This window comes from Aulostomus chinensis, chromosome 5, assembly GCF_037954235.1.
Source record: "Aulostomus chinensis isolate RoL2024-O1b breed Wild chromosome 5, RoL_Achi_v1.0, whole genome shotgun sequence".
Classification (NCBI taxonomy): domain Eukaryota; kingdom Metazoa; phylum Chordata; class Actinopteri; order Syngnathiformes; family Aulostomidae; genus Aulostomus; species Aulostomus chinensis.
In genome coordinates, this window is record NC_141324.1 from 9,983,126 (window position 1) to 10,010,594 (window position 27,469).

The 27,469-nt window shown below is 47.6% G+C and overlaps 2 protein-coding genes across 2 annotated transcripts in view; both read right to left on the reverse strand.

The window, feature by feature from the left end:
* The window catches only part of pgap6 (post-glycosylphosphatidylinositol attachment to proteins 6), a 12,681-nt gene extending 5,265 nt beyond the window's left edge, over positions 1-7,416 (reverse strand). The window contains exons 1-10 of the mRNA XM_086203032.1: positions 7,230-7,416; positions 6,849-7,032; positions 6,571-6,772; positions 6,194-6,321; positions 5,668-5,927; positions 4,874-5,220; positions 4,668-4,764; positions 3,779-3,893; positions 1,837-1,979; positions 442-620 (exon numbers count right to left, since the gene is read on the reverse strand). Of these exons, the coding sequence (XP_086059158.1) occupies positions 442-620; positions 1,837-1,979; positions 3,779-3,893; positions 4,668-4,764; positions 4,874-5,220; positions 5,668-5,927; positions 6,194-6,321; positions 6,571-6,772; positions 6,849-7,032; positions 7,230-7,305 (1,731 nt within the window). The 5' untranslated portion in view covers positions 7,306-7,416. The remainder of the gene's footprint in view (positions 1-441; positions 621-1,836; positions 1,980-3,778; positions 3,894-4,667; positions 4,765-4,873; positions 5,221-5,667; positions 5,928-6,193; positions 6,322-6,570; positions 6,773-6,848; positions 7,033-7,229) is intronic.
* A 315-nt stretch (positions 7,417-7,731) lies between these two features.
* LOC147261139 (leucine rich adaptor protein 1-like) lies at positions 7,732-11,746 on the reverse strand. Its single transcript, XM_086204841.1, has 3 exons — positions 11,391-11,746; positions 10,811-10,995; positions 7,732-8,523 (listed from the first exon to the last, which is right to left on the reverse strand). The coding sequence occupies exons 1-3, from the start codon at positions 11,583-11,585 to the stop codon at positions 8,094-8,096; spliced, it is 810 nt and encodes a 269-aa protein (XP_086060967.1). The 5' UTR covers positions 11,586-11,746; the 3' UTR covers positions 7,732-8,093.
* Positions 11,747-27,469: the final 15,723 nt, after the last annotated feature.

Sequence of the window (27,469 nt, forward strand, 5' to 3'; positions counted from 1 at the left end):
TGTGTATATATACACACATACATGTGTATATATACACACATACATGTATTTATATATGTGTGTATGTATACACACATGTATGTATGTATGTATACACACATGTATGTATGTATGTATGTATGTATGTATGTATGTATGTATGTGTATACATACATACATACATACATAGCCATCAAATTTTCTTTGATCGTGATCAATGAACATTACAGCATTTGGCCCTCTGTCCCCTGCTGGCCCTCTGTCCCCTGCTGGCCCCCAGAAACAGACACCTGGCTTCTTCTGGGCTGCAGTTAAACTGCTGCCCCCTCCCATCATGTCTGACAGGCATGATCACCTGACCATGTCTGACAGGTCCATATTTCACACCACATCCTGCTCTTGTATCACACAAAAAAAAAAAAAAACACAAAACATGTCCTCCAGTGTGTGTGTCTGTTTTACCGTGGAGAAGAACATGGTGAAGAGGTATACGGAGGCCTCGGTGATGTAGAAGCGTTGGATGGCCACCGCGATGGCGGGCAGGAAGGAGAGGTTACTGAGCGTGAGCAGAAGTGTCGCTGTGACCTGGCGAATGTAGGACTGAGCTTTGGAATCATCGCTGCAGCCCCAACCACTCCAACCTACACACACAAACACACACACACACACACACACACACACACACACACACACACAGGGTTAGTGTGCTAAAACAGCACCGTGGTGGTAGAGAATTCTGGACTGCCTTTGGAGGAGCAGATCAGTTCTTTGTTTTTCTATAAATTCTGTTTTCACAATTCAAGTTCTCTTGAATCTCTGGAGTTCTGTGAATCTGTACTCGATTATTTGAGCTGTGACAACAGAATAAAGGATAAAGAGTGTAATTTCACAGCAAATAAATTTAGTTTTGTAGTTTAAAACTCAGTTTTAAGTTTATCGCAATGCAGTTTAAAGAAATACATTCAATTAAATGATTCTATTCAAATCCAGAGCCTGAGTGTCACATTCACGCTTCAGTTTCTAGAAAACCTTTTTCAGACCTTACATACTCCTGTTGCACTCCTAAGAAGGCAACAGTGAAGCTCAATGACAGGCAGAGGAGGTGAGTTCCTGTTGGAGAGTTGGTGTGTGTCAGGGTCCCCACTCTTTCCCTGAATTATTTTCCAGGCCATCTCCAGCGACTACAGAGACGAGTCACTCCATCCTTCTCCACCTCTCTGGCCCCCTCATACTTGGGAGGTGCTCTTTTCTACTGTTGTAACTTGTGTGCACTAACTGTGTTGTGTAATGTTGTATGTTTGTCAAAAAAAAAAAAGGGAGGGGGGGGCAACACTTCTTCTACCACTAGATGGCAGTACCTGTGACCAAATCACAACTGAAGCACTTTTGCGCTTCCTATGGACTTTTCCTTAATTAAGTCTGAATTCTTGCTTGTGTTGTACGTCGCTTTGGACAAAAGCGTCTGCTAAATGAAATTGTAGAATTGTAGAATTGTGTTTACCAGAGTGTTTCCATGTTCTTTACTCACACATTTGATGTGCAGTCCATGGCTGTAATTTAGAACAACGGGAGAGAACAACCTCACACTCGCGGACCGACACCACCTTTTCAACTCAGAGTCGCTAGTTTTGTCTCTAGGCATTAAACCCTTAAACGGCGTCTGCACAACTTTTAAGCCACGAGCATTCGCTCACAAGGCAGGGGGAGGCTGCGTCATCTTCTTGGAAATACGAACTGTTCCAGGACATTTGTCCTTTTTTCTCATTTTCCATGACTGGAAAATTGGTCAATCATTTTCCAGGTCTTCCAGGTTTTCCAGGATGCGTGGGAACCTCTTTGTGTGTGTGTGTGTCGTACCAGCCTTGCAGACACAGGCAGCGTACAGGTAGCTGTAGGATCTCAGTAGTCTACACTCTCCGTACGTCCCGCAGTCCTCCACACAGGCGCTGATGAAGACCTCTGGGACCACCGACACCAACGACACATTCTCACAGTCACTGCTGCATGTGCACACACACACACACACACACACACACACACACACACACACACACGTGTGTGTGTTTTTATGTTTTTTTCATAACTTTATTCAATTTCTCTTTGACAAAAATATCCATTTCATGAATGTTCATGAAATTTAGAATATTGCCTTCAGAGTTGCACAGTCAACACAGCATATAATTGATATTGGCAGATATTGGTTATTTTGGTACACCAGTACCAGCTTTGGACCAGCACTGGTGTACTGGAGGTACAGGTCTTAACATGTGCCCGGCACTTCCAGGTTGTTTCTTCATTTCCGCTTGATGATAGCGACACAGTGAGCCTTTCCTGATGTTTTACAAGGAAGGAAACATTGTGCTCTTTCAGGTTCACTTGATTTCTAAGAGTTTCACAAGGAACCAAATGTAAATATCACATTAACTTGTTGTGTTTCAGATCCTTTTGACTGTCAGCCCAATCAGCTTCAATTATCCCCTATCAATTATTAATAAAATTTAGACTTAAAAACCTTCACTAGTACTACTAGAAGACTTAAAAGCGTTCACTAGTACTACTAGAAGACTTAAAAATGTTCACTAGCGCTACTAGAAGACTTAAAAACGTTCACTAGTACTACTAGAAGACTTAAAAATGTTCACTAGCGCTACTAGAAGACTTAAAAACGTTCACTAGCGCTACTAGAAGACTTAAAAACGTTCACTAGCGCTACTAGAAGACTTAAAAACGTTCACTAGCGCTACTAGAAGACTTAAAAACGTTCACTAGCGCTACTAGGAGACTTAAAAACGTTCACTAGCGCTACTAGAAGACTTAAAAACGTTCACTAGCGCTACTAGAAGACTTAAAAACGTTCACTAGCGCTACTAGAAGACTTAAAAATGTTCACTAGCGCTACTAGAAGACTTAAAAATGTTCACTAGCGCTACTAGAAGACTTAAAAACGTTCACTAGCGCTACTAGAAGACTTAAAAACGTTCACTAGCGCTACTAGGAGACTTAAAAACGTTCACTAGCGCTACTAGAAGACTTAAAAACGTTCACTAGTACTACTAGAAGACTTAAAAATGTTCACTAGCGCTACTAGAAGACTTAAAAACGTTCACTAGTACTACTAGAAGACTTAAAAACGTTCACTAGCACTACTAATAGACCTTTTATGCGAATAAGAGGGCAGGAAAAGGCTAATTAAGGCTCCCCATTGGCTGTTGAAAATATAACCACCAATCAGAGTGCTGGGTTTGGTTACAATCCCTCTTAATTCATTTGCATTGGGTCTACTACTACTACTACTACTACTACTACAAATACTACTAGTGACACTTATGGCTTTACTAGTTCTGTAGTAGACTGTTTTTAGTCTCACAGTAGTACTAGTAAGATATTAAGAGTTTATAAGTGATACTAATACGATACTAACTAACAAAAATTTTGCTTTACTAGTAAAGTTTTTTGTCCCCTTATTAGTATATGAGGATTACTAGGAGTACTTATGAACATTTTTAAGTGTACTCGTAGTACTTGTAAACCAAAGCGTCTACTAGTAATACTAGTGACACTTTTTGCTTCACTAGTAAAGATTACTCGCCCACTAGTTGACCCATATTGAGACCATGTACTCCAGACCTGAGCAGACAAACAGCTTCCCATAGTTCTCAAGTTTGGAGGCGTGGCTACAAATGTGGCGTTTCTCCGACGGCAACCACATCTGTCAAGAGCTGGTCATATATGGAGGAGCACCTGGTGTCCTGGCACGTGCACGAACAGATAAACGTGTGCACGTGTGTGTGTTTCCTACCTGTTGCAGGTGAGCTGCAGAGTGAGGTACCAAGTTGTTGCCTGAGGGAAGGGAAGTCGCACCACAGCCTTGGGAGCACTGACGTTCACCTGAACACCGAAGCCTCCGAACAATGCTGCAGACCACACACACACACACACACACACACACACAAAGTTCCATTTCCTGCTTGTCGACACACTAGTACCAGAGCTGAAATGCTGGGCGCTCTCCTGAAGGCACCCAGCTGGGAGCGTTTTGGATGAGCAGCGTTTGGTTGCTATGATACAGCCTGTTTCCAGAAGTAAAACCGTTGTTATGGATACGCCCCATCATCACTTTTAGCCTGGACAAACCCTCGACTGAACTCCAGAGGGACAGAAGACACCGAGCCAGTTTGTGTTGGTCATGTCCTTGTGTATGTAGATTAACTGGTTCCTCTTGTCCCGCCCCTTCTAAACTGGGATTGGATGAACGGTGACAGTAACGAGTGCAGCAGTTCAACCAAAGTTGCCAACTCTTGGTGACTGGATGTTAAGGCACGACGCTCCTGTGGCCACGTGGACCCACAGAACTCCACTGGAGCAGCGTTCCTTCATGTCCCCAGCAGAAAGGGACTGTTCTCTATGTGTGCCTTTACTTTAGTCCACTCTACAGTGACAAGCTGTCGACGTGATTCACGCCAGAAACAGAAGCTTTCCCAGAATGCACTTGGTAGAAGGACGAAGCTCCTTCTAAACGCTGATGGATTCGCTCAATGTCATTTCTAGTTTTCAAAGACATTGGTAACTGTTCCTCTGCAGGAATCACTGTGACGCACCGACATTGCAAACATCAATGAGAAAACACGCGTCCTGTCAATTATTTATAGGTGAATTAACTGAGGGCCTGATGGGAAAATGGCGGCTACCTGTGTGGCACGGATGGGAGTGGTTGAGTTCGAGGACTGGAGCCCAGGGAGAGAGACAGGCCACCACACTGCTGCTGCTTCCCAGGATGACATCAGTCTACACACACACACACACACACACACACACACACACACACACACACACGGCTCTCAGATCCTGATGACATCACTGCATGTGGCCGAGAGTTGGGCTCAGTGCTACTCACAGTGTTGAGTGTTAGCTGCAGGTTGAGCGTCCCGCCGGTGGCTTGTGTGTGCAGCGGGTACGTGAGCAGCGTGGCGTGTGTATCGGTGACGCTGACGTTGGGTCCGTTGACGGGGGTGAACTGCAGAGACAGAGCGTCCGCCTCCTCATACAGCACAGGGATGCTCCACACACACGCGGAAGGGGAGAGCAGAGCCGCTGGTGTGAAGGCTGATTCGTTGCTAGCGGAAGCCTCCGCAACCATGGAGCTGTTGGCGGCCCATGTAGAGTTGATGTTACTGCTGTTGCCACGGAGCTTGATGATGTCATCATCTGCTGCAAGGCCCAGGCTTTTTGGCTTACATCCCACTGAGGTAGACAAACACACAGCGTGAAGAAGGGTTGAGTACACAGGTGAGCAGCGGCCCACCAGAGGGGCGAGTCACACCCCTCGTCTACAGAAGCGCGGATTATCAGCGAAGAGCCCTCACGTTTGTAGGGTGCCAAGTTTGAACAGTGATCTCACAGAGACACTACACTACCCACAACCACACAAGTCTCTAATGGATGGCGCACGCCGTCACCATGACGACCACCGATGACCATTTGAGTTTGACGATGTTCCTTCCCTGTTTGGAGGAACCTGGCTGGTAGCCAGCAACAACAACAAAAATGAAGTCATTTCAAACAAGGCTGGTTTGCAATGCATTATGGGAGATGCGTACAATCTAATATTGACGTTGGTCGTCTTGATCTTAGTATCAACTCATCAAACCACCCGGCTGTTGAGCTCCGCCCAGAGGAGTCAGCCTTCACCTGAGTAGTTGGAGACGACACTGAAGGTCACGGTCCGGTTCTCTTGGCTGCTCTCCACCACGACCCGTAACCAGGTGTCCCAGGGTGGGTGTGGGAGAACTGCAGAACAGCTGACTCCAGAGCAGTTCGCTGTAACCCGGCTCTCCAGCAGGGAGTTGGAGCCCAGGCGGAGGACCAGAGAACAGTTTCCGCTCCCGTCCTCCGATGAGCATCCAGCCACGGAGACGGACAGAGAGGACGAGAACTCTGGAACGTACAACCTGAGCCACAGAGGGTTGGGTGAAAACTAAACAGAAATTCACACCTTCACACATTCAAACGTCACTGTCACAACTCTGCATGAACCGGAGGAGCTTTCTAGTCTTCAGGTGTTTGTGAAGCAACTCCCTGGGATTTGACCAAAGTTTGCTGACTTTATGTGTTTTTTTTAAGGAATTTTTCCAGGCCGGGACTTTGCTGCTTTCAAAGTCCTTGACCTTCCCTGGTGTTTTCAGTGTGCCAGTCCCAAGGAGAGGAGGGCTCTTACTTAAGGTGTGCAGGTGCGTTGGGAGCTGCGGTCTGCAGGAGCAACACGCCCTGCTGTAAAATGGGCGTGTCCACTGCCTTCCTGATTGACAGCTGAGGCTGGAAGAGGTAAGAGCAGGAGGGAAAGCCCTGATGGACAAAAACAATGTATTTCAGGTTATGATCACAAACCAGGACGGAGACGCATGAGGAGAATGTGGCCGAGCCACTCCAGAGTCGTAGAACCCCTCGCTCTGGTAGAACCGGCTCTGGGACGCCGCAAACACACGCTTACACAACCGCACACACCACAACAACACACTGTCAAATTCTGTAAATACAACTTTGGAGAACACGACTTCAGCAGATCAACAAACACATCAGGAAGCGTGTAGAAACCTTCTGCTCAATGCGCCCGTCATCTTCAGGCAAGTGGGCGGCAACAAACCAGTCACCGGGCTCAGGATCGGAGAGGTTAAAGGTCGTGGAGCTGTGTGAGGTCACTGGGAGGGTCAGGGAGAGACAAGGGGTCCATCGTGTTGCATTTGGGAAGACGCAGTTTGTTGGGTTTATCACTGGGGGAGCACCCGCGCGAAGGTAGCTGCAACACAGACAGAGATGACGGCGGTGACGTGAGGCTCCAGTCACTTCATCAGATCAACACAGAGGACGCTCACATGGTGACGTTGTGCTGCCCACACTGGAAGCTGTTGCTCCGCGTGACGGTGAAGAGCCAGCGGGCCACCGCAGCCTCCTGCGGGACGTGAAACCGCAGCAGCCGCGCGTTGCCGTACCAGCCATACCGGGAGAGTTTCTGTGCCGGTTTAGACGAGAGCTCGGACACGAACGTCAGCTGTCCGTCTGTGGGACAAATGTTGAGTTGAAACAGCAACTAAAACAACACATCCTTCTCATGGCGGGTGACGGAGGGAGCAGCGGGTGGAAGCGTGCCTGCAGCAGCTGCCGGGCGTCAGCGCCAGCCAGGCGGTCTGTTTACACGCTAGCCGGCGGCTAGCAGAGCAGCTAATCCAGCCGCCGCTCAGCTCGGTTCCACTCACCGTCCCCACATGTCGCTGGTATCAAGACGACCAGAACCAGAACCAGAACCAGAGCGCACAGAAAACGCGCGTCCATGTTTCCCCGGGGTCATTCGCCACTGTTACATCGCCTCCGTCCACCCCGAGGTCGCCAAGCTCCACCGACGGAGAAATTTATCGGGCTCAACACTTCCTTATTACATGTAAATAGATGACGTCACTGAAGGCGCTGCCTTTGGGTTAATCGGAAATATCTAAACTGCCCGTCCCCGCGGCTCCGTGACGAATGAGCGTGTGTTTTCATGATTTATCACCACGAAAATGAGAGAAAGAAACGTGAAGGCAACACTGGGCTTCGAAAGAAGTAGTTTTTACTGTGCTTACTGTGTTGCGAACAGAACATCTGACGATGAACAAACATACATGCACTTTCAGCACTTCTACACTTTTCTAACCTGCCAACAAGAGAAAAACAAGCTTCTAAGTTTGTTTAATATTTTTATTCTCAAAAATCCACGTTCTGGTCAATGCAGTTAAAAGGAGCAGATGGTCTTGAAAACCCTCCCAGACGTGCTGCTGTCTTGTAGCTGTGTGAACTCCAGATTGTAAAGTTTTCAGTGAGGAAGGAACACGAGACATGATTGAGTACAGAGGTGTCATTTGCTTCATGTAACACACATAAAGGATTGAAAAACTGTTGAAAACCTCCAATTCCTGATTGAGTGACCTTTTCTGACACTGTTGTTCTTCTTGCTTTACACTGACAAAATGGAAGTACATTGTATATGTGCATCCTTGAAAATCTGACATTACGCAAACAAATTCAGCTCAAGTGCATCCAAAGCCCACTGCATCCCTGGCAGCTGATCGTTGAGGGGAACTGCATCACAAATACGTCACATCGTCCTGGGACTCCACCCAGCACCACTGGGTGTCATAGCCCAGCAGCACCTTCTCTGTGTCCGTCACCTTCTCTTCCTCCTCCGTCACATTGTTCGGCGTTTGCTGCTCTTGAGCTCCTGAATGTTGCACGAGGTCTAAAGCTCTCTCACCTCTTCTTGCCGCCATGCAGGACCTGAGCAACGCTCTTCTGATGGGGTCAGAACCAGCCTTCACATCCTGGGATGAAAAGGCCTCCAAATGCTGGTGAGAGGAGGCCTGTGGCCGATGGAGGACTCCGGGTCTGGAGCTGGAGGAAGCAGGAGGCCTCACCTCTGATGACTCGAGGCTCAGCCCATCACGGTAGCTCCTGCAGCCTGGATGACCTCCCGCGGACACTTCAGTGGTGATGTGAGGATCGCCCTGAGCTGGACTCCTGCGAGAGTGAGAGCAAACTTGTTGAGCACCACGTGGGAGAACGAGTCCCCGGACTGAGCCGGTAGCAGACAAAACAGCTTAGAGCTGCCGTCACGTGACGCTGGCGGCACAGAGCCGCCATCACACGGTGAGAGGAGGCCTGCAGCTGATGGAGGAGTCCGGGTCTGGAGCTGAAACCTGAAGACTTTCTGGGAGCAGAGGGGTTGTTTTCACAGCACACAACACAGTAGTATAGTAGTAGTAGTAGCATTGTGTTCACATGTGTCTGACCCACAGCACAAAAAACTCAGTTGTGTAGTAGTAGAAGTAGTCTATTGGTAGTAGTAGTGTATTAGTATTATCATTAGTAATGTAGTAGTAGTCATGTAGTAGTAGTAGTTTACCAGTAGTAGTAGCAAGAGATTCAGTAGTCGTAGTATTATAGTAGTGTAGTAGTAGCAGCAGTTGTGTAGTAGTAGTAGTAGAGCAGTAGTAGAAGTAGTAGAAGTAGTAGCAGCAGCAGCAGCAGTAGTAGTAGTATCAGAGGCATTAGTAGTAGTAGCAGTGGAAATAGCTGCAGTAGTACCAGTAGTAGTCATCTCAGTAGTAGTAGTAGGTTTAGTTGTTGAAGAAGTAGCAGAAGTTGCAGCAGTAGTAGTAGCAGTAGTGTAGTAGTATTAGTATGAGTAGTAGTAGCAGCAGAAGTAGTAGTAGTGGTAGTAGTCGTCTCAATAGTAGTTGTAGGTTTAGTAGCAGTAGCAGCAGTAGTAGCAGTAGTAGTAGTAGTAGCAGTAGTAGTCGTTGCAGTAGCAGCAGCAGCAGTAGTGGTAGTAGTAGTAGTAGTAGTAGTAGTGGTCGTCTCAATAGTAGTTGTAGGTTTAGTAGCAGTAGCAGCAGTAGTAGCAGTAGTAGTAGTAGTAGCAGTAGTAGTCATTGCAGTAGCAGCAGCAGCAGTAGTAGTAGTAGTCATCTCAGTAGTAGTTGCAGTATTACTCGTAGCAGTAGTAGCAGTACTTCAGTAGCTAAGCTAACGTTTTCGTCTCCTTGCCATTGAGCGCTGTAGACCAGAGTCGGGACATCAATCTGTCCCCTTCTGGTTACCATGACATCAGAGGAAGGCTTTCTCAAAATGTCCACTGGGACTGAGAGTAAAGTGAAAATATTCTGGGGGTCAAAGGTCAAAGCACACAGACAACAGTGCAACAAAGTCTGGACACTCGCCCCCTCTCTGTGCAGGTTATCCACACACTCCTGTCAGGAGGTCGTACCAGCGTCCTCAGGGCCAGCACCTGCCTGACGTGTGCTTCCGCATGCGTGTAACTGCCATGTTTTAGTAAATGACAGCTCTCGCCTGCATGACTCCAGTAGCTGAGGCTTCGTTAGACTTCTGCCATGGAAAGAACTTTTCTACACTCATCAGAAACCCAACGCCAAGACAGCAGGTGGCGTTTAGAACGGGTGATCAACTTGTGGGTACTTGAACCCGGGTATTTGAAAACGGTACTTGAACACAGGAATTTAAACACATGTACTTGAACACGGGTATTTGAACATGTGTACTTGAACACAGGTATTTGAGCACAGGTATTTGAACACGTGTACTTGAACATGGGTATTTGAACACAGGTATTTGAACACGTTTACTTGAACATGGGTACTTGAACATGGGTATTAAAAAACGTATACTTGAACACAAGTATTTGAACACAGGTACTTGAATATGGGGATTGGAACAAAAGTATTTGAACACGGGTATTTGAACACGTGATTTCACCACGCGTGTTTGCCTGCAGCCCTCCTCTACTCAGCTGGGACTGCAGCCATGCTGTTGCTCTTCATGTTCACCCTGAGGAGGAGTTTGAGCTGGAGTCCTCAGGTTCAGCTCTCCTGTGCCTCAGCTTCATAGCTGGTCTGAGCCCAGGGCCTGGACCTGAATCAGGGGAACCTGAGGAGCCTTTCATCCTTCTATCATAACCCTGAGCTTGGAGTCAGAACACTTCCTGCTAGTAAAGCTGATAATCAGGCGCCGGCGTTGTTTGACGCCTGGCTGTGTTTGGACTGCCTGAAGGTCACATCTGACTAGAAGGTTCTAGTTTGGTGTTGCTGGCAGTGCCTGACATCACCAGTGCGACTGTTTAGGAGGGAGGAACTGGGACGTTCTGGGGGCCTCCTACGCCTGAGGTGGACGTCCAGTAAAGTGACCAGTGGAAGCGTCTCTGAGTCTCCAGCCTGGTTCTGGTGGCTGACGGACTCCTTCATCTACAACAGTCCTCCACACACAAATGACAGAACCTGGAAAACTGCACCTGCAGGGGGACCCCGAGGCCCCGGGCTCCTCCGGTGTCACTAGGCTGCTCAGACTCCCCATCAGGCTGCTGTCACGGCTGGCTAAGGTGCCCCGATCCGCCATCAGCCAGCGCATAGCCTCGATCCCCTCGTGCACGGCCATCAGCTGGCGCAGAATCCGCACATCAGCTGAACGCAGCCACCTCTGGAGGAAGAGCGACGTAGTGTAACGCAGAAATGACAAGTGCCCCTGAGACCCCCCAGGAAGAAGACAGCCACATAGGAACAAAGAAGAGGGGAGGAACCCGAGTGAATGAGCAGAGGAATCCAGTCAGAGATGAGTGGAGGTGACAGACAGAGAGAGAGAGAGAGCGCCTGGCAGGTGTGGTGCACTGATGAGTGACAGAGTAATAAGACTCACAAGATGAAGTGACAGGAAAACAAGTCACCAGATGAAACTCAGCTGAAACTAGTTGTGCCAGTTTGCCCAAACATTCACACATGTAAGGATGGAACACACACACACACACACACACACACACACACACACACACACACACACACAGGTTCAACAGTGTCTTCAGGCAGAAGGAATCTCACCATCTCTTGTCGTAAACTGCGTAATTTGTCAGAAAAAGTAGTTCTGTGGTCTGCGGCCACGCCCCCCTCCGGCCAGCAGCCGTCCTCCGCAGCATCCCGCATCCACGTCAGGAGGCTCTCCGGGGTTTTCCGTCCAACTTTACTCTCAAGTTCCTTCAAATCTGGAAAGGATTCACCCAGCGGCTCCTCCGCCATCTCACCGGCCTCCAGATGCTACAGATGCTGCTGCGTAAACTTCCAGCTCGCGCGAGAACTCGTCCGCCCGCAGGTACAAACCCACACATCCATCCATAAACCTTCCTCCACCGGAGTCACGTGCTTGTATTCACGAACACTCCATTCAAAGCGAGCCACGCGCGTGAAACCCGCCACAGAACGGCGGAACAACGAGCGGTGAAAACGCTGGAAGTGGAACCGAGGCGATGACACGGGAACCGCTACTGCGCGGCCGGAATGCGGTGCTGGAAAGTGGAAATGGCCTTTGAAGAGCAGCAGCTGGAACAATGGTGGGGGTCGAACACCCCCCCCCCACACACACACACACACACACACACACACGTACACGACAATTGACTGTTTTAAACTGGGTACCTGTGTGTACTGATTGGCTAAATGTTCATGTAACGGATGATGATGACGTTGAGAAAATGATGATGTAGTCACATAAATGAGTAGTAGTAGTAGTAGTGGTAGTAGTAGCAGCAGTAGTAGTAGTAGTGGTACTAGTGGTAGTAGCAGCAGTAGTAATAGTGGTACTAGTGGTAGTAGCAGCAGTAGTAGTATAAGTGGTACTAGTGGTAGTAGCAGCAGTAGTAGTAGTAGTGGTAGTAGTAGTAGTAGTTGTTGTAGTAGTGGTAGTAGTAGTAGTGGTGGTAGTAGTAGTAGCAGCAGTAGTAGTAGTAGTGGTAATAGTGGTAGTAGCAGCAGTAGTAGTAGTAGTACTTGTGGTAGTAGTAGTAGTAGCAGCAGTAGTAGTAGTGGTACTAGTGGTAGTAGTAGTGGTACTAGTGGTAGTAGCAGCAGTAGTAGTATAAGTGGTACTAGTGGTAGTAGCAGCAGTAGTAGTAGTAGTGGTAGTAGTAGTAGTAGTTGTTGTAGTAGTGGTAGTAGTAGTAGTGGTGGTAGTAGTAGTGGTAATAGTGGTAGTAGCAGCAGTAGTAGTAGTAGTACTTGTGGTAGTAGTAGTAGTAGCAGCAGTATTAGTAGTGGTACTAGTGGTAGTAGTAGTAGTAGCAGCAGTAGTAGTAGTGGTAGTAGTAGTGGTACTAGTGGTAGTAGTAGTGGTACTAGTGGTAGTGGTAGTAGTAGTAGCAGCAGTAGTACTAGTAGTAGTAGCAGTAGTGGTAGTAGTAGTATTAGTAGTAGCAGCAGTAGTAGTAGTAGTGGTACTAGTGGTAGTAGTAGTAGTAGCAGCAGTAGTACTACTAGTAGTAGTGGTACTAGTGGTAGTAGTCGTGGTAGTAGTAGTACTAGTAGTAGTATGAGCTGTTGGATCTTTTCTGAGATGAAAGCATTCAAGTGAGTGTGTCATCAACCACAATCAGCTTCAGTAGGGTTTGTATTTGTAGCTTCTGATGGAGTTTGAAAGACAATCATGAAAAGAGAATAAACAGAATGCAAATAATAATAATGATAATAATAACAACAACAATGATAATAATAATAACGATAATAATAATAATAATACATTTTATTTAAAGGCGCCTTTCTTGGCACTAAGTGTCGCCGTATAGAGGATATTAAAAAAAAACATCTGAAAACATCAAAGCAAACTTCAGAAGAACAAGAAAGGACAGAAAGAACAGAAGAGGCCCCGAGATGTCGTTCAGTTGGAGTCACAGATTTGAACGGGAGAGCTGTGACTTGAAGTGTGTGAGGGAGTCCATGTTTCTGAGTGGGGGTGGGCATGAATTCCATTCAGAGCGGCTGAATGCCCTGCTCCTCATGGCAGGGAGACGGGCGGAGGGAACAGACAGGTGTATGGAGGAAGAGGATCTTAGTGCACAGGGGGAGTGGGAAGATGGAGGAGGTCAGACAGATGGGGGGGGGGGGGGGGGGGGCAAGGTTGTGGATGGCCCTGAATGTAAGCAGGAGGATTTTGAATTGTATGCGGACCTGGACTGGGAGCCAGTGGAGCTGTGGTATGGTGGATGGAGGGAGTCTGAGTTATGATGCAAGCAGCTGAATTCTGGACCAGTTGGAGTTTATGAAGGGATTTGGGAGGGAGGCCGAAGAGGAGAGAGTGACAGTCGTCCAGGCGGGAGGTGATGAGGCTGTGAACAAGGATGGCGGCAGTGTGGGGGTAAGGGAGGGGCGGAGGCGGTTGATGTTGCGTAGATGGAAGTAGGCAGACCGGGTAACGTTGATGATGTGGGATTGAAAGGATGGTGTGCTGTCCAGGATGACATGAGGCTCTTAACTTGGGGGGAAGGTGAGACGGGGGAGTTGTCAATGGTGAGAGAAAAACTGTTGGATTTGGAAAGAGTGGGTTTGGTGCCAATGGGGAGAACCTCGGTTTCATTGCCGTTTAGTTTGAGGAAGTTTTGGGTGAACCAGGTTTTTATTTCAGAGACGCAGTCAGTGAGGGAGGTGGGCGGGAGAGTGGAGGAGGGTTTGGTATTGAGGTAGAGCTGGGTGTCATCGACATAACAGTGGAAATGAATGTTGAATTTGCGGGAAGGAGGTAGATGATGAAGAGTAGGGGCCCAGGACAGAGCCCTGGGGCACGCCAGAAGTAACGGAGGAGGGGATGGATTTATAAGACTTGAGCTGAATAAACTGAGTGCAGCCAGAGAGGTAAGATGTGGGTGATGCCGACGGGATGTAGTCTGTTGAGGAGGGTAGTGTGGCAGATGCTATCGAAGGCTGCACTCAGGTGGAGGAGGATGAGGAGGGTGAGGAGTCCAGAGTCAGTGGCCATGAGGAGGTCGTTGGTGATTTTGGTAAGTGCTGTTTCAGTGCTATGGAGTGGGCGGAAACCGGACTGGAGCTGTTCATACAGGCTGTTGTGGGACAGGTGTGAATGCCGTTGGGAGGCAACTGTTTTTTCGAGGATGTTGGAGATGAAGGGGAGATTCGATGTGGGGCGGAAGTTGTTGAAGCTGGAGGGGTCGGCACCAGGTGTTTTCAAAACTGGGGTGATGGCAGCTGTTTTGAAGGATGTAGGGACCGTTCCAGAGGTGAGAGAGGAGGGGGTGATGGCAGAGATGAGGGGGAGCAGGCCTTAACAGGTTGTGTGGGGAGGGGATCCAGTCGGCAAGTGGATGGTTTGGATTTCTGGATGAGTTCTGTGATTTCTGAGAGAGTGGAGAAGGAAGGCGGGAAAAGGGCGTGTGGACGGGTGAAGGTCTGCTGAGATGCTGATGTGAGGAGCTAAAATGACATGGTGGAGTTGCAGAAGGAGGTTGTGTAGAAGTGAGAAGGGAGAGTCCTGCGTTTTGTTGATGTTATTGAGCAGGGAGACGAGTGACTTGGAATTTCCTCGATTGGCAGTGATTATTCCAGAGTTGTAGTGGGTTTTGGTGCAGGAAATGGAGTCCTTATAAGGTAATATGTGGTTATTGTACATTTCCTTGTGAATCGTGAGACCAGGTTTTCTATGTAGACGTTCCAGTTGCCGACCTTTGGGTTTCATGAGACAGAGATCGGGGGTGAACCAAGGGGCGGAGACAGAAAAGGAAACAGATCTGGTTTTTAGCGGAGCAAGGAAATTAAGAATGCTGTAGAGTCCAGTGTTGTAATGAGAGACTGGATCATCAGTGGATAGATCGTGGAAGTCAGGGAGGCAGGAGGAGATTGGGTTGAGAGTGGCATTAATATTCTTTTTATTCTGGAATGAAATGCGACGTGGATTTTTCGGCGATGGAGAGAGTGAGTTTCACCGTAAATGAGAGGAGAAAGTGGGCAGTTCATCAGCTGTAAGGTCGGAAGGAGTGAAGCCAGGGCAGCAGATTCAATCCTGGATGTGTCCTTCGGAGTGTGTGGGAAAAATGTTGTTGCTGACATCCCAGACTCTCTACACAGGAGGTGAGGTCTTTGGTGAGGGGCAGGTTGACATTGTCCATGTGGATCCTGAAATCAGCCAGGAGGGTCATGTTTGCCGAGAGAGATGATAAATGGGTGAGGAAGGCAGCAAAGTGATTTACGGTTGGGGGGTCGACAGGTGCAGTGATGGTTGGAGTGGGACCAGACAGCTCACAACAGCAGACTCGAACGAGCTGGACGCAGGCACAGACACCGGCAAAACTTTCCAGTTCTCGCAGTAAATTATGGCGAGACCTCCTCCCCGGCCGGAGCCGCGGGGCTGACGGATGTAAACGAACCGGCTAGGATTGAAATCACTGATGGAAGTGAAAGTGTTCCAATAACAACCTTTAGAAGAGCAAGGAGCAGGAAACAAAACCATGAAACGTGCAGCAGAGAGTGAATACACAGGAAAAGAAACGACAACTACGTTTCAAGCTTTTGAGGTAAAACACTCAGGATTTAGCTTCAGTACTCAAATAGAACTTTTTCCTTCAATGTGATTCATCGGTGGCCAGGAGATGGCAGATGTAGGGAACAGGTTTTGTTTTTCAGCCTTCAAATGGTAGTGGACAGCAACACGCTGAGCTCCCTCACAAACACCGGGGCGCAGCTCCTACCAGGCTGGGGCGCCCGGTTGAGCTGCGCTGGTCCATCAGCGACTGGACGCACCAGAATTTTCCTCAGCTGAACAAAGACGAAACCCAGAGAAGTGTTTCTGGTGCCACAGGGGAGCGACTCCAAGTCAGCCGGTTCTGCTGGACATCTTGGAGCCGGTCAGATCGCCGCTGTTGGAGTCCTCTCTGTCTCCAGGAAGTGGACCACACCGCTCCAGGTCTCAGGTCTCTCTGGGCTTCCTGTCTCCCAGAGAACAGAACTCAAAATGCCTCTGCTGGTTATCAAGCTACAGTTCTGACTTCTACTAAGCCAGGAACCTGCCAGGCTGCTCGGTCACCAGGGCCGGGCCTCTGCCAGTACCCAGGTCTGCCAAACCATCAGGCTTCAAATCAAGACTGAAGACATTCATGGTTGCCGCTGCGTTTTCTGAAGTTCTTTCTTCTCCTCTCATGGAGGTGTTGGGCCCTGCAGGGCTCCTCTCTGCTGCAGGGCTCCTCTCTGCTGGAGGGCTCCTCTCTGCTGCAGGGCTCCTCTCTGCTGGAGGGCGACTCTCTGCTGGAGGGCTCCTCTCTGCTGTAGGGCTCCTCTCTGCTGGAGGGCTCCTCTCTGCTGTAGGGCTCCTCGCTGCTGGAGGGCTCCTCCCCGCTGGGTTTCCTTTCCTCAAGTTGAAGCTGAGTTTTCCTTCTCTTGTTGTTTAATTTTTTGTGTTAAATTATTATTTTGTCATGTTCTTCTTTTGCTCTAAATGTAAAGATCCATGAGTTGCACAAGTACAAATACACAAGTACATGCTTCTTCTCTCTGTACTCCATAGTATACTGTTCCTTTCCTGAAGGAAAAGTAGAACTACCCAGATTAAACACTACTCTGAGAAAAGTTAGTCATCAGTAAACACTGACTATTATAGATATCAAAGTAAAAGTACATGTCTGATATAAAGTGAGTGTGAGTGTTGTGAACAATGATATCTAGAGGTCATGTCAGTGTTTACAGGAGTAAAAAGTACACAGTCCCCGAAATGCAAATGCTCAGGTTACAGACCTCACACTACTCAAGAAGAGTACCTGAGTACAGAGTACTTTGACCTCCAGGCCGTCCTTCTCCAGCTTCCTCATGCCAGTATGTGCTCGTGATCACATTTATGATGATAAAAACTTCACCTCCAAAAAACAACGTGACTTATGATTTACGTTAGATAGTAACTGAAACCAGAGGGCCGATAAAACGGACGTCAGCGCGACCCGAATCAGAGGCAGGGCGGCGGCGAGGGCGGCCAAGCATTTAGCCCAGTGCTTCACAACTCTAGAGAAGTTAAAAAGAAAGGAAACATATTGGTTATTTACTATGTGTTAACACAATTCATCATGGTTTTATAGTCCAGTTGAAGTTTTATTGGCGCTCAGTTTTACTGCATGTGTACTTGTACACAAGGATATTTTGCTGAATGCTGCGTGTTCACTTCCCTCCCCACACCGGATGAGCAGAGGGGTGAAGCCGTTTCTGTGCTTTTTATTGCTGCAGTAAAACGTTTGCACTCTCAGTGTTTTCTTGTTTTGTTTCTCCTCTCCTGACAACTCTGTTGAAACAATGGATTCATTACATTAATTACTAATGGTAGACTTCATCAAAAAACTATAGATAGTATAATTAGTTTAAATACTACATGATTACTTTAAGAATCATGTTACTGAGGGGTGGAGAACCAGGCCTGGTCTGGATATATGTACTCTGAGTACTCTGGCTCTCTGATACTGTGATACCATTCCTCGGAATACACATTTGATGCTGTAACTTTTACTCTGTCCTGATTCAGTGTTACATCCTCCATAGACTGAATTGCCTCTGAATAGTCAGTACACATGAATAGTCCAGGTAGGGAGTACTTACACATTGGGGTACTATATTTTATGTATTTGATGTATTTTTGTACATTCAGTAACTTTGTGTATGATTGTTTCAATGTATTTATACATGTATATGGAGTGTGAAAGGACTCGTGTGCAGTGAGAATCCTGAAATACTCCTTGAACATGTTTATGTACATGAATTTGGTGGCGAACTACACGTGTAGTAAATGGGTGTGTATGTACATCATTGAGTCTCTGTGCTGTGGACTGACACGTACTAGTTTAAGTGGACTGACACGTACTGGTACTTGTACTTGTACTGTGTTTGTCTGCTAACTCTTCAGGTTCCTGTAGTCTTGCTCCTCTTGCATGCCGTGACAGAGGAGCTGTGGGCAGGAAAGATGGCGACCCTCTGTGTCCACACAAGAGGAGGTGTTTGGTTGAGCCCTCAGTGCTTCAGGTGACGGCGTTCATCCTGACCCCTGGTGGAGGAGAGAGGAGGTGTTTTTAGCTCTGGTCACTCTAGAGGGAGACAAAGGCTGCTGCATCCTCCAGAAGAGCCTCCGCCTGGTCTGACTGGTAACAGCACCATCATGGCATCCGTGTCCAGGACGGGGGTCATACGTGTGTGGTTGTAGTTCCAACAGTAGGAGGGCTCAGAAAAACAACAGCATTCCTCATAAAAGTAGCAAACAAACAAACACACACAGAGTAAGTGATGATTTCACACGTGTGTCGTGTGATGAGTCATTTACATGCTTATTGCGTGACCTCCCCACCATCTGGAGGGTCATAAAATGCTCTTAACTCTGATGTCACTGGAGCTGCAAACCTGTGGAGGTGTAGTTTACATGAGCAGGACCACAAATGACACAATTATTCTCCAGATGGAAAACCTGGCAAGAACAAAATGCTGGAATATTTTCTCAGGGAGAAAAACAGTGCAGCTGTCCTCCCAGAGGAGGTGCCAGCAACAATGTGCAGAGTAATCTTGCTTTTACAGACATAATTCAGATATTGTTTATGAGAAGAGATCCGCGGCCATGAAGCAGACGCAGGTTCTACAGTTCTCGCTCACGTCGGCTTCCCGGTTCAGATGGTTCACATCCGGTTGCTGCCATGTTTAGGAGCTGACAGGAGCCCTCAAACACCTCCAACACAATATCATACAGGTGGAGTGTTTTCAGCCGCTCAAAGTGTGTGGTGTGTCAGTGAGGAGGGTTGAAACAATGAAAAATAACATCATCGCTCTGAGGATTTCACAGAGAAAAGCGTCGAAACACAAAGCTGCCAAGACTTGTTGGTTATTCTATATCTGAGTCATCGGCGATGTGGTGGAGTCACCTGAGGAGGTCCAGCATGCCGCAAACACTCAGCTGGATTCCACTTGAGTTATTTTGAACAATGTGAGATTGAAGGTCACAGTGACCTTGACTTTTGACAATTCAAATCTTTTCATTCCATCTGTGAGTCCTACTGAAAATTCTGTGCCAAATTTAAGGAAAATCCTTCAAGATGTTCCAGAGATGGCACGTTAACGGGAACGCAAATCCTCCTCCAGTCCATGGAGGCGGAACAGCTGGCAAAACCAACACCAGGCAGAGCTAACACACACACACACACACACACACACACACACACACACACACACACGCATATGTTTGGGGTAACTGGCCTTAATTAGCCAAAAACACATTTAAAGGAAATATCTTGTTTTATAAGTACACAGAAACAAATATTCTATTTGACACCTGAGCATCTCAAATGACCAGCTCTGTGTGTTGTAACTGTGTGTGTGCTCTGTGTGTTGTAACTGTGTGTGTGCTCTGTGTGTTGTAACTGTGTGTGTGCTGTGTGTGTTGTAACTGTGTGTGTCCTATGTGTGTTGTAACTGTGTGTGTCCTATGTGTGTTGTAACTGTCCAGGGGGCGATTGTTTGAGCGCCCTGTCCCAACTCAGCCCCCACCAGCAGGGAACCAGCCAATTTTTCCAACCAGGCTTAGTCGATGATTATTTTCTAAGGAAGAGAAGAAGAAGAATTAACATTCGCTCCACATCAGCTGACAGCGACACAGTAGCGGGCCGCGGCATCTCTGAGGACCAGGACACATCTGCTGGGCTCTCATAACGTGCAGCTCTGACGTGACTCTCATCTAAATAGAAGCGCAAGCCACATTAAAAACCCTCGCGTGATGTGTGGAGAGGCCTGTAGAGGGCGGAAGCAGCAGCCGCTCAGGCACCGGGTCTCAGATGAAGTCACATTAAGTCTGTTTTCCTACGAGTGAAGCTCAGGTTTCAGCAGTGAGGCTGTCAAACTCTGAGCAACCCTGAAAGCCGAGCCTGAGTCAACACCGAGTCACTCTCTAGAATCAATATCTTGTTTCCAGTTTTATGGGAGTCTCAAGCACACAGGCTTCATGATTTAATCTGAGAGAAGAAGCCAACTGACAGCAAATTAGTCTCCACTGATTGTTGTCATTTCCTTGGAATGAAGGAGTAAGTTGAGGGCTGCAGCCTAGCAGGGGGTGGAGACCCCGAGGTCAGCGCTACACGAGGTGGAGGCGAATCATAAAAATGTTAAACACAGAGAGTGACTCTTTTTACGACTCAGGGCCTCTGACTTCCAGTTTCAGGGAAATGATAAAGTTACACAAACATTAAAAATGTTTAAATATGTGGCTGTCATTGAAAGTCAGTAATTATGAGCAGATAAGATTTTACTGCATCTGTCACTGCAATCAAAGGTGATTTACTCTGAATCATAAAGGGGATGAGTGGTGGGTTCATCAAGGACATGCCTCGAATTCTTGCCACCTGAATCATGTTGAGCTCCAGCGATTCTGATGTCATTTTAGCATCTTCATGGTGGCCCAGGGCGGACAGAGGAACAGATACTGTATTTTGAGGCTTGCTCTCTCAATTTAGTAATTTCAGGGCCCAAAATATAAATTGTGCAGGGAACAAGTTATATTTCGTAGGCTCAGAGTAATCGAGGGCCACGCCAGGGTTCAGCCTGATTCCCTGGTGAATGAATGTGTTTACAAGCACCTGAAGAAAGAAAAACAGCCTTACGATGAGGCCACTGGGCCAGGAAATCCTCCAGGTTCACATGAACTGCATAAGTGGGGGTGGGGGGGTGGGGTGGGGTGGGTGAGCAGTGCTTTTACTGCACAAGTGTGTCCCTCAAGTTCCCAAAGAAAATGTTCTCCCATGGGTGGAAATTGTCACCTGTCAAGTCTACAGTGTGCAACAAATATGAGCTCGTTTCCCAGGCTGCCTCTGCTGCTGCTGCTGCTGCTGCTGCTGCCAGCACAGACGACACGCATCTCAGAATGATGGACAGTTGAAGCTGCTCAGCAGCCTGGGTTGCTCATGAATTCTTAGTTATAGGATTGTGCTGCTCAGTGCATCTGTTTCCATTTAGGAGGCGACAGAGAGATTAAATGAGAGTGAAAAATAATGGATCTCACATGTGCAGAGAGGCACATTCACATCCGATAACTGTTTTGTGTTTATTCAAACCGTGACACAAAGTACAGATCCCTGAGCTGGGACCCAGAAAATAAAGGCACTACTTACAGAGCGTGAGAGGCGACTACAAAGCCCAGCATTTTCACTGGAACGTTCACAAACATTAGAATACATTAAAGTGCTGGTTGCAGTATCAGGCTGCAACACACACAGTTGCAGCACACACAGATGCAACACACACACAAATGGAGCACACACAGATGCAACACACAGATGCAGCACACACAGACGCAACACACAGAGATGCAACACACACAGATGCAGCACACACATGTGCAGCACACACACAGATGCAGCAAACACAGATGCAACACACACAAATGCAGCACACACATGTGCAGCACACACACAGATGCAACACACAGATGCAACACACACAGATGCAGCACACAGATGCAGTACACACCAATGTAGCACACACAGATGCAGCACACACACAGATGCAGCACACACAGATGCAGCACACACAGATGCAGCACACACAGATGCAGCACACACAGATGCAGCACACACAGATGCAACACACAGATGCAGCACACAGATGCAGCACACACAGATGCAACACACACAGATGCAGCACACACAGATGCAACACACAGATGCAGCACACACAGATGCAACACACAGATGCAACACACAGATGCAGCACACACAGATGCAACACACACAGATGCAGCACACAGATGTAGCACACACAGATGCAACACACAGATGCAGCACACACAGATGCAACACACAGATGCAGCACACACAGATGCAACACACAGATGCAACACACACAGATGCAGCACACAGATGTAGCACACACAGATGCAACACACAGATGCAACACACACAAATGCAGCACACAGATGCAGCACAAAACAGATGCAACACACACAGATGCAGCACATAGATGCAACACACACAGATGCAGCACACACAGATTCAACACACACACAAATGCAGCACACACGTGTGCAGCACACACAGATGCAGCAAACACAGATGCAACACACACAAATGCAGCACACACATGTGCAGCACAACACAGATGCAGTACACACAGATGTAGCACACACAGATGCAACACACACAGATGCAGCACACACACAGATGCAGCACACACAGATGCAACACACACAGATGCAGCACACACAGATGCAACACACACAGGTGCAGCACACACAGGTGCAGCACAACAAAGATGCAGCACACACAGATGCAGCACACACAGATGCAACACACACACAGATGCAGCACACACAGATGCAACACACACAGGTGCAGCACACACAGGTGCAGCACACACAGGTGCAGCACATTCATGTGCAGCACACACATGTGCAGCACACACAGATGCAGCACACACAGATGCAACACACACAGATGCAGCACACACAGATGCAGCACACACAGATGCAGCACACACAGATGCAGCACAAAACAGATGCAGCAAAAAACAGATGCAACACACACACAGATGCAGCACACACAGATGCAGCACACACAAAGATGCAGCACACACAGATGCAGTGTGCGCTCCAGCTGGCTGTTCGGGTGCGGGGTCGTCTGTAGATTCCTGCCGTATCGTCTTTGTTGTTGGAACAGATGGTGGCGGCACCGAAGAGCTTGATGGGATGCTTGATACAAAAACCCAGAGGAGCCGATGCCAGAGGCCGCGAGGGCCATGAGGCCATAAGCACATTAACATTCCTGAATAAATAACCTCAGGGAACGTTACTGTGGAGACGTGTAACAGGGTTTCCTGCCAGTGACCCAGTCAACGCTCAGGTGCCGTTCAGGAGCAGCTGGAGGACGCTGCACCTGCAGGGTTTACTGTGAATACACCACAAGGTCCTTTGCTTTGGTGGAATTGTGATCTTCCACAGTAGACAAAACCATGAAGACCCCATTTCCCATGAGCACCTCCTGCAGTAAAGGTCCTGGTAGAAACAAACCAGGGTGCATCGCGATGATGTCTGGGTCCTAAACTGGCTAAGATTAATAACTGAACCGTGATGGTGGTTTGAAGGATGACAGGCTTCCAGACAGTTTCGGGGGAGGTTCAGTGACCCTGGAGAGGTGACATCATAGCGAAGCATGCGAGTGGGTCCATGCTATATCCTCCTGGTGAAGCTGTACGCAAACGTGTCCCGGGCCACGCCTCAGCAGCGCCTCAGCAGCGCCTCAGCAGCTGATGTCCCACTCTGATACACTCTGATGAATGTGCAGACGGTGGCATATTATTATGTCTGAGGGTGTGAAAAGCCCTCGGAGAGATATCATTATTATTATTATTATTGTTATTATCATTGTTATTATCATTGTTATTATCATTGTTATTATTATCATTGTTATCATCTTTGTTATTATCATTTTTATTATTATTTTTATCTTTGTTATTATAATTGTTATTATCATTGTAATTATTATTGTTATTACCTTTGTTATTATCATTATTATTATTTTTGTTATTATTATACTTGTTATTATTGTTGTTATTATTATCATTGCTATTATTGTTATTATCATCATTATTATCATTGCTATTATTATTGTTATTATCAGTGTTATTATTATCATTATTATCATTGTTATTATTATTGTTATTATCATTGTTATCATTGTTGCTGTTGTTATCATTGTTATTATTATTATCTTTAATCATTTTCACTCTCATTTTTTATCCATCCTTCCTTCCTTCCACCCATTCATTTTCTTCCGCTTATCCTGTTATGGGTTCAGGGGGGTGGAGCCTATCCCAGCAGCTTTCAAGCGAGTGTTCACAGCAGGTGTGCGGAGCCTAGGAGGCACCACAATGAGGTTTCATCTCCGGCTCAGACTCCTTGTAGCTGCTCTGATACCGTCACCACGAAGGGTCATGACCCCACCCATCCCTGGATGAGGATGTGCTACCAAACTTTAAAGTTCTTCTTTTTTTTCTTTTTTTTGACTGAAACTGCCATTTAATGTGGGAAACAGCTTTAGAAATCAAGCTGTATCGTGCATCATTTCCTGTAAATGTGGTAACTTCCTTCATTACTGTCTCAGTCGTGTGTGTGCAGCTCTCCAGAGTGCCTGCGGGGGGGGGGGGGGGGGGGATAGCAGTCGTAGGTTCTTCGCTGACTCCCATGTACTCTCACATGTTCCTGCTGTATTATGACATCTCAGAGAAATCTTAGGCTTTACACATTCTGGACTTTTTTTTTTGGCATTTGACATTTTTGGAACTCTCATTACCACTACTTGTTGCACTTTGTAGTTTGGCCTTGGTGTCTCTCAGTCTCTCTGTGTTTCCACAGATCCACCAGAGCCCCAACCGCTGCCTGCATCGCCCCCCCCCCCCCCTTATTCCCTACTGTCACACCGGCCTGCGCTCCCCTCCCATGAACCAGTCTACCATCCAGTCCCCCATCAAGCTGGCTTGCTCTCCCTGCGTCCCCTTCCATGAACCAGTCTACCATCCAGTCCCCCATCAAGCTGGCTTGCTCTCCCTGCCTCCCCTTCCATGAACCAGTCTACCATCCAGTCCCCCATCAAGCTGGCTTGCTCTCCCTGCCTCCCCTTCCAGAAGCTTCCTTCTTCAACTGTTATTAACATTTCCATGTTTCCTCCATTCTGTGTTATAAACTGTTTTCTTGTCTGTAACAACATCTCCTGCACGTCTGTCCCTCCTGGTGAGGGATCCTCCTCCCCTCCTCACCCTGAGGTTTCTCCCATTTTTCCCTGTTAAAGGTTTTCTATGGAGTTTCTCCTCAGTCGATGTGAGGGTCAAAGGGCAGAGGATGTTGTTATGATGCCATGTGAAGCCCTTTGAGACAAACTGTTTGTGAAAATGGGCTATACAAATAAAATTGCCTTGCCTTGCCTTTTTTTTTTCAAGTTTTACCAAAACTTGAAAGTATTTTCTATTTTTGTGGCAGTCAGACGGCATCACTCCTCATCAACATGTACAGATGAGTGAACTGTACTCAGGAAAACAAAAACCACCATATACTCTTTTCTTAATAAACTGAAATCATGGTGAAATCATTCCAAACTCACATTCTCAGAATAAACCAGCAAATCTATGAGGCGACCACAGGAATCAGAAAAGAGGAAATCATTACGAGCTAAGATTTACTGGTTCCACAGAACTGGGAGTGGATGACGTTTACTTCTTTGAAACATTTGTTTTCTGGGTTTTCATTTTGTCCAAAAATTTCAATTAATTTTTTTCTATAACTTTTTAATGCAATTCAGTCACGTGTCCACAGCATCGGTGCTTGCTGGGCCTGCAAGGAGGAGCCTGCCTCTCCTTGGTCCCGGAGCCTTCAGGCCCGCTCAAGCTGGACTCCCTCGCCGCTCTGAGCCGCCGCTCTGAGCCACCGCTCTGAGCCGCCGCTCTGAGCCGCCGCCAGGACCAGCGCTCGTCTCTGGTGTCCTTGACACTCTCCAGACTGAGTGTGATTGTCTCGCTTGCGTTGTACGTGACTATGTAATTTTACTGACATGTACCCGATGTCTGCTGCCTACTTGGTCAGGTCACCTTTCAAAAGAGACTTTTTATTTCAGTGTTTTTTTCCTGATTAAATAAAGGATAATTAAATATAATATGCAGTGTCGGCATTCATTCACAAACCAGATTTCGTATTTCCTCTCTAAGAACATGGCTGCTCTGACAGCTGACAGCAGGAGCCACTAAATCTCCTGCATCAGGGGCAGCTGACGTTCTCGCCGCCTCAGTAATTCTTCCTCAGATTCTTCTGCCTCTGCATCTGATGTAGTGCAGCCTGGAGTAACCCCCACCCCCCCACATGCCAGGGGTCAGAGGTCAGCGCTGAGGGAGGACTGGAGCTCCAGACACATTAATGACTATGTGAAGTACACCCCTCCTAGATGGGGTGATTTCTCTCCTGGCGGCGTCCTGTAAGCGATCTCTCTCCTGAGACGTGTATCAGAGGTAGAGGTCACATGCAAGCAGCCGTCGAGTGACATGAGAGAGAAAGTGAACAACAATCAAAGCCTCTGGCTGGGATCCAGGGGCAACAGGCACCTTCAGGCCAGCCCTCCTCCTCCTGCTCTGCCTGGTCTCGTGTTTCTGTCTCTGCTGCTTCTCTGTTTCGATCACGCGAGGCCCAGCAGGGGGGCTCAGCACCAACACGTCTAAACAGGACTCACAGTTCCTGTACATGCTGACATGTTCCCTCACAGCTGACGGTTACCAGAGCGAGCAGCCTTCCTCCTCCTCCTCCTCCTCCTCCTCTCAGATATGGAGCCACATGAGAAGATAAGGCTGGTGAAATGTTGCGGTGCAGGGTGACTCGCCGTGCCAGGTGAGCATATGGAGCGAATCAGAGCTGCTCACCACGTTTGATGAGGTCAATGTTTGTGTTCTGTCAGCAGTATATTCGTCTTGGCCCCCTCCCATGGGGCTCCTCCGCTCCCATATGGAGATCGTTTATTAAAAAAAAAATAGCTGCAAAGAAAGAAGTATGAAGGGAAAACGGCCTTGGAGTTGGGGAGTTGGAGGTCAGTTTGACAGGGTGGAGTTCTGCATCTTTAGAGGTACCAGGAGAAGTGGGGTGGGGGTGGGGTGAACTGGGAGCATGTTTGGGTTCTACAGATATTGAAAACATAATCATTTCTACAGGTATAGGTTAGTAAGGTTTGTTCCAGTGACACTTCAAGGTTACCAGTATTAACTAGCTGTTATCAGCCAACTCATCATTTAAACATCGGTGTCTTCCTCCAAGGCCTGTATCAGTGCCTCCAAACGTCGTACACAGTACTTTTGGAACCATTTGCCTGATGGTGGCAAAAGTTTATGTGTGTGTGTGTGTGTGTGTGTGTGTGTGTAGGTGTGTGTGTGTGTGGGGGGGGGTTACAATAATTGTCGCCCAGGGGTATGGAAGTGGGTGATGGCCAGCCCGACCGATCGCTCTGCTCGTCTTGTTAGCGCTGCATGCTAATGGGGACTTCCACAGCCAGCACACTTAATCCCATCAAGATAATCTGCATGTTGATGTTAAACTGTGAGTGCTCAAGCATCCGTGAGGACAGAAACCGTCACAAAATGTGCTGCCATCACAATCCAAC